The following is a 7,500-nucleotide window of genomic DNA, read 5'->3' as shown; positions in this document are numbered from 1 at the left end:
CACCACTCCCTTTGTATTTCTTCCTGTATAATTCCTCTCAGCCAATGTGTTTGTCGGTCTCAGGCATTCTGCCATATAGAGATACCAGGGGAGGCCGGTGAGAGGCAGAAATCGGAGGACAGGGGCTCATTGTAATGCATGGAACGAAAACAAGGAACGGCGTCAAACGCAATGCATTAAGAACGAGTCCCCCGTCCTCCGGTTTCCCCCTCCCCCCACCTTCCCCGAGACATACAGTCAGTAATCTCTTTTCCAAATGTTTTCCTCTCCTCAATGGTGATAGGAGCAGTCAAGATAGGATATAAAGGTAAATCCAACAACCCCCCCCCCCCCCCCCCCCCCCGCTAGGGAGATTGTCGTCACATACAATCCCTCCCTCCCCCTGCCTCTCTGCCCACCCACCGTCCCCCCCACCCCCACCCCTCCCCCCACCCCCGAGCACGGCGTACACATGTGTGTGTTCTGGTCAAGTCTATCATGATGTTTCACTTCCTGTTTCAGCTGTCTGCACTTCCTGTTTCAGCTGTCTGCACCTCCTGGTTTTCTAGTCCCCGGTTCTGTTCTGTCCATTCTGTTCTGTCCTCCTAACTGGTTCTAACCCGCTCAGCCCCCCCTCTCTCTCCCTGTTTGACTCCCTCTCTTTCTCTCTCTCACTCTCGCTCTCTCTCTGTCGGTTACAACACAGTACAAGCTGAGAGGATGGGGGGTACTGTAGTTCTGTGCTGTAGTCCTGGTCTGCTCTCTGTTCAACCCCCCCCCCCCCACCCCCACCACCACCACACACACATACCCCCCTGGTGGGGAAGCATCCGACTTCAAGTTGTAAAATTGTGAACTATCCCTTTAAGCACCGTTCACTGTCCCTGTTTTGATGAAAAACAACAAACCTTCTGTCTGTGTCGATGTCTTCCCTTGAATGTGCTGTAGCTTCACATGAATTGAAATTGGTATTTGGAGTAATAAGTACTGCAGGAAGTTCTAAATATTAATCAATCAGCACTTTAAAAAAAAAGATCAGTATGGCTCATTATGATACGATACCACATTGTTGTATCAGCCGATTGAAGTCCAAGTGTCTGTATGAAAGTGTGTTAGTTAGCGTGGAACTCCAGCTGCTGGAGAATTCATGTGAAATTACAGTATTGCAACATCCCTTCCCCCCCCCCCCCCCCCTCCCACCACCACCCACCACTACCACCACCACCCCCCACCACCACCACTCCCCACCACCACTCCCCACCACTAACCCCACCCCTGAGTCCTGTCAGATGTCTCACCCTTGACATTGTTGTCCCTTTCCTACCCCTGTCCAATATGAAGGGCCAGGCCTTGTCCCCTCCCTCTGTCTCCTATTGGCCAGTGTGTATGAGTGACATCGTTTTAACATAGTGTCCGGGTCTTGTCCCATCTCCCCCCCCCCCCCCCCTTCTTGTCTCCCTTGATTGGCCAGCGTGTATGACGTGACATGTCCTTTTAACCTATGAATGTCCAGGTTTTGTCCTTGTCTCCTTCCCCTCATCCTGTCTCTCTGTTCTCTGATTGGCTGGTATATGTGATTGACATGTTCTGTTTTGACAGACGGCTGCCCAGGCTTGTGTAACAGCAACGGCAGGTGCATTCTGGACCAGAACGGCTGGCGATGCATCTGCCAATCAGGTTGGAGAGGGTTGGGATGTGACGTTGCTACGGAGACTCTCTGCTCGGACGGCAAGGACAACGAGGGGGGTAAGAACAGCGGAATGGTACATCTTAGGGTTAGGGTCACCCTTACCCCTGACCCCTGACCCCTAACCCTAACCCCTAACCGTAACCCCTAACCCTAACAACTAACCCTGACCCCTAACCCTAACTACTAACTACCGCTCTGAGGTGACCCAAGCTATCACCTCATACTTAATACAGCCAAAACCCAGGAATCATTATCATTGACTTCCGACGCAGGATGAGTGGAAGCCTTACGGCTCAAACACACACCGCCGACCTCTATCTCAGCCGCACGTGTGCGCGGCGGAACTGCTGCGGCTCTCACGCTTGCGGCGTCCATACAGACAGCGTTTCTGCTGCAGTTCTATATTGGCTTCAAGTTACTTATCTGGGGTGAAAGTCGACATGTCATGCATCACAAATAAAGAACCAAATATATTCAACCTTCTGCATCAACAGCTGAGGTAACCTCTTCCCATGCTTTCTCTTTTTTTCTAATGTCTTTGTAATGCTTATTCTGCGGTTGATAGAGCTCTGGGTATTTTTCGACCTCCACAACGAGTTTGCTGTCATCCATCCTTGATGAGCGTTCCGATAAGCGATAATGATGAATGTTTTTTTTTTTTACCCTCGTTGAGAGAGAGAGAGAGAGAGAGAGAGAGAGAGAGAGAGAGACTTGTTTAGACATGTCTCGACTTGTTTACACAGTTCTAATTGATTTGTATGCATATTTCTTCACTAATTAACATAATATGCGTGAGGTTTCTGCTACGACTGCCGTATTTTAATATAGCTTTTAATTTGAAACAGAGAGCGGAAGTGTTGATTTAAAGAAAAAATATTATGACATATTTACATATGTCAATATGACTATCAACAGATCATTTTCACATGCGCAGCATGCGGAAAAAATAGGCGAGAGTCCGACTCTCTAGATAGCATGCCACAGCAGCCAGCGTGAGACACGCTTGAGACACGCGCCTCACACGGGCTGTGTGGCTGCTCTAAACCCGTTAACATGGGGCGCCGAAATGAAACGCACATACTCTGATGAGGTACGGGCCAGCGGTGTGGCCCGGGCTCTAAGAGAGGTCCTGTGTCCTCACTGTAAATGTGTTGGTCACAATCAGCATCAGAAACAGAATCAGAAGCAGAATCAGAAACAGATTGTAGAAGTTTTCACATGCAAGGAATTTGCTTTGGTTTTGGTATTGCATAACAATAAACAAAGTGCGAGGACAAAAAACAGACAAAAACATAAGTGAAAAATAATAATAATAATAATAGAGATGGAGAAGTGCTTATAAGAATAGTGCACTGCAATACGACATAAGAATAGTGCAGTGTGACTGTTTGTTGTCAGCTGGGGTCAAGATAACACAGTCTGACTCCATGTTGGTTGCCGTGGTTCCAGACGGGCTGGTGGACTGCATGGACCCGGACTGCTGCACCCAGAACACCTGCCAGGGTCAGACCTACTGCCAAGGCTCCCCGGACCCCACCACCCTCGCTGCCCTGGCCCAAGGATCAGCCTCCTCCTCCTCCTCCTCCTCCCTGCCTGCCTCCAAGCCCTTCTACGACCGCGTCCGCTTCCTGGTTGCGCCTGGGGGGAGTCATGTGATTCCCGGCGACAACCCTTTCAACCGCAGGTGAGTGAGGGGATACTATGGTCCTCCGTGGCTCAGTTGGTAGAGCATGGCGCTAACATTGCTTAGGTTAGGGGTTCAATTCCCGCTGGGACCGTGTATATACTGACAAATGTAGGCACTCACTGCAATGTAAGTCACTTTGGATAGAAGTGTCAGCTAAATGCCATATATGATGACTTTGTTCCACGGTTCCACACCGTCTCTGTAAGCTACACCTGGGCTCCTCCTTCTCCACCCCTCACTACCCCCCCCGCCACACCCCCACCCCCCCAACACCCTACATCAGCTGAACAACTGTCCCTACTAAGAGCTTTAAAAGCTAAATGAGTTTAACATAAATGTAAAACCAACCCCTCTGCTCCATACCTTGTACCCCTATGGCATTCCTGTAGATCTGAGCACTTTGGATATTGGATGGATGAAAGCTAAGTGGCGATTGCTTCATCCTCCCCTCTGATTTAATGGGTGAAAGCACTTCTTTTCACGCTGGCCTTTTTTTAGAGGTGTTATCTTCTCCTTTTACCACTTTCTCCTCCTTCTTCTTACTTTCTTTCTTTTTTTCTGTGTCACTAGGCAACTGACTAGTTCTGTTTTCTTAGCTTTTTTATATATAATAAATATATATATAAACACAGTGTCCTTGGATGTCCTGAAATGCGCTTTCAAATGTAATGTATTCTTCTTCTTCTTCTTCTTCTTCTTCTTCTTCTTCTTCTTCTTCTTGCTATACAGATGATGATGATGATGATGATGATAATTATTATTATTACATGTTGCCATATTGTTTTCAACTATCTAAAACACCCAAGTCTCCAGCAGCAGCTAGAGAGTAAGGACTAGGGCTGGAGTTGGAGGCAGTTGTGACTAGTAAAGAAAAGGCCTGAATTGGTTCAATCTTTGTTTTATGTTGATTTGTTGCTTGTAAGAAACAGCTTTGTGGTTGCTCTCAGGGACCTCCATCCCACACTGCATTATGAGCAGGGAGAACAAGGGGATGTGTCTGAGTTTCATATCGATAAAAAAGGATTGTATATATCAGACGTTACTCTGATGTGAAAAGTGGTAATGGAAATAACCAAATCAAATTTCGGCATTCCGAGACATAAAGGTGTAAGGGATTCTCCCCAATGAATAAAACAACACGATCTGATTTCAATTTGCAGTCTGCAAATTCCTCTGCAGACAGAGAAATCTATTTTTCATTGGAAGTTCAATGCTCTCTCTGTGTCTGCCGTCTGTTCTGAATCATAAGCTGAGTTTGTTTTTCAGATGGTGAGGAGGAAAATGATTGCCAACTGTGTGTCGAATGCTTTGGGAATGTTTCCCTCCAACTCTCTCCAGTACTTTTGGGAGTAATCCTTATGTAAATAGCACACTTTACCGCAAATATAGAAAGAGTCAATCCCTCTCCGTTGGATTGCTCATAATCCTCATCCTCATTGTTTTCAGCTTAATGCCAATCCCATATCTGGCACACACATGTATAAGTTCCTCTGCTGAAAAATTACGTTTCGCTTTTTATCTTCTGTAACGTTACTTTTATTAGTTCTGAAATTGAAGTTGCGGTACTTTCTTAGCCGTGAGCACCAGCAGCCCTTGGGCCCTCATGACTAGCCAGGTACCCATGGTGAGGTCAGGACACGTCCCTGTGTTGACGTAACGGTGTAATCAATGAATCAGATCAATACCGTGCTAAAAACAATGCACTAATTGTGTTTGGCCAGGGCATCATAATCATTAGACTACCACATTTAGTATTTTAAAGAGCTAGTACGTACATATTGAATAAAACATATTGACGGACGTATTTCAATGAGGTGGTCAAAGGTGGAGCACATTACAGATTGATCACCCGCTCTCCCCGCTCTGTGAGGTTTTGACAGAGGGCAGAAAGTTTCCGCTTTTTTCAGGGTGTAGTTTCTACAAACAGCTTGTTTGCTGGGAAAGTTGATGTGAAGAAGTTGTTCATTTCTACCGTATTATGCTATATTATACCTGTAAGGTTGCAATGGACAACACTGAGTGCACGCACGCACGTACTGTACACAACCTAAGCAACCACATATATATAAAAGTCTTCCTTCTAGCATTCTAACTGCCAATGGCCCCTGGTTTTGGCATAGAGTAATATCTGTTAGACTGATGGATAGACGATTCACTTACTTAGACAAATGTTTTTGTTGTGGCTTAAGTGAACTATGTTTTGGCTGGGTGTGTGCTGGCTTCTTCTAGCGGCTATTGTCTTTCTGTGTCGCTAATAGCCATTACGGTCTAAATGAGTAGGCCATTTATAACTGTAAGGTTCACCATGATGAGAGTGAAGCGACAGTGAGGCTTCTGGGGGGCAGGTGTTAATCACACCTCAGGGCTCATGACGTGGAGATGTTGGCTGTCAACAAAAGGTGTGGTAGTCATGGAAATGCTGACAGATGTTTTGCTACTGTATGTGTGGTTTTGAAGAGAAAAAAAAAACGCTATTGTCTTATTATTTTATATTAAAACAGACATTTAGGAAAAGGCAGGGAAGGCAGGAAAGGTGGGTTTCACAACAGCAGAATCATTTTCATTCTAAAGTTTCGTATCTGTAGACCTCCATTGAGTCTTAAGCAAGCAAAGATCATCCCACACAGTTTGACATTAATTAATTTCCGAACGCGATGAATATCGATGCACCTCCCACTCAGACTTGACTTGTTAATTAAATTGCCAAAGTAGGTTGTACGGCATTCACGATCAACACATTAATTACTGTGAAATGTCACAGGTTAATTTGACTGTGGGCTAAATATTTGTGATGAATTATCATTCTGACTTGTCATGATTGATTGTTTCCCCGCTGAAACGTGCCTTGCATGTTCACAACCTGGGCTGAATTCTGTTCCACAGGATAAGTTAAACCAAGCACACCTCGAGTGTAGTGTTTGAACGAAAAACAACAGTATTTTTGTCCCAGATCTTTTACACGAAGCCTGTAAGTGGAACCCAGCTGTAAAACTGGAGAAACGGTTGAGGAAGGGCTTATGAAGGATGAATGTGACCAGTAGCATTGTTGGGTTAGTCTAGACAGTGTCACATGTCTTGGAGGGCAGGGGTGGGCGAGCGTCTTCTCTATTGTTGCCTACAGAGAGGAACCCGGAGAACAGGAGAGCCGAGGAGAAGAAAACGCTTTTCATTGTGTGGTCAGGTTTCAGAGCACCGCTGTAAACTCACTCACTTACTCTCTCTCTCTCTCTCTCTCTCTCTCTCTCTCTCTCTCTCTCTCTCTCTCTCTCTCTCTCTCTCTCTCTCTTCCCTTTCTTCCCCCCTCTCTATATATCTCTCTCTACTCTCTCTCTCTCTCTCTTCTTTTCCCTTTCTTCCCCCCTCTCTATATATCTCTCTCTACCTCTCTCTCTCTCTCTCTTCTTTTCCATTTCTACCCCCTCTCTCTATATACAGTATCTCTCTCTCTCCCCCCCCCCCCCCCCACACACACTCTCCCCTTACCCCACTCTACCCCCTTCCTCCATCTCTCTTATGGCACAGAGAGGCCATAATAATACTGTACATATGTTGCGGTTAGCCCCCGTAGCCATATCACATGTCCCTAGAGGATGCTCCTGGCTGACACTGACAGAGAGGAGCGGCTGTTTTACATTACTCATGTCTGTGGTTACGCTAGCTCATTTTACTGAATGTTCATATGGGGGGGGGGGGGGGGGGGGGGGTCAGCTCTTGTATGGTCAGACCGGCCTGGAGAAGATTAATAGAGAGGGGAGGGGAGGGAGGGAGCGATGGGGGGGGGGGGGGGGGGGGGGGGGAATAGGTGGAGGGAGAAAGAGGGAGAGGGAGGGAGTGGAGACGGACAGGGACAAGAGACAGAGAGAGAGACAGAGAGACAGACAGAGACGGAGACGGAGACAGAGAGAGAGACAGAGAGACAGAGAGACAGAGACAGAGACAGAGACAGAGACATAGAGAGAGAGACAGAGACAGAGACAGAGACAGAGACAGAGAGACACAGACAGACCTGAAAAAAAAAGACCTAAAAAAAGACCTAACAAAAATCTGCTAAATTGTTCAAACCTAGCCTAGATGAAGCTTGACTGGATGTCTGCAGTACTCGTACCTGAGAGTCGAGGGAGGCCTCTTTGATGTCGTCGGCATG

General features: G+C 46.6%; 1 protein-coding gene across 1 annotated transcript in view; it reads left to right on the top strand.

Annotated features, from left to right (window-relative positions):
• The window catches only part of LOC308153774 (teneurin-3), a gene marked incomplete at its 5' end in the record, with an annotated part of 137,292 nt that overhangs the window by 85,737 nt on the left and 44,055 nt on the right, over nucleotides 1-7,500 (top strand). Inside the window, 2 exons of the mRNA XM_080526966.1 lie at nucleotides 1,579-1,725; nucleotides 3,119-3,353. Of these exons, the coding sequence (XP_080383092.1) occupies nucleotides 1,579-1,725; nucleotides 3,119-3,353 (382 nt within the window). The remainder of the gene's footprint in view (nucleotides 1-1,578; nucleotides 1,726-3,118; nucleotides 3,354-7,500) is intronic.

The sequence above is a fragment of the Nansenia antarctica genome (assembly GCF_963989245.1).
Source record: "Nansenia antarctica genome assembly, chromosome: 3".
NCBI classification, from domain to species: Eukaryota; Metazoa; Chordata; class Actinopteri; order Argentiniformes; family Microstomatidae; genus Nansenia; species Nansenia antarctica.
Note: the sequence above shows the minus strand (reverse complement) of the source record. Positions and strands in the feature narration are given on the sequence as shown.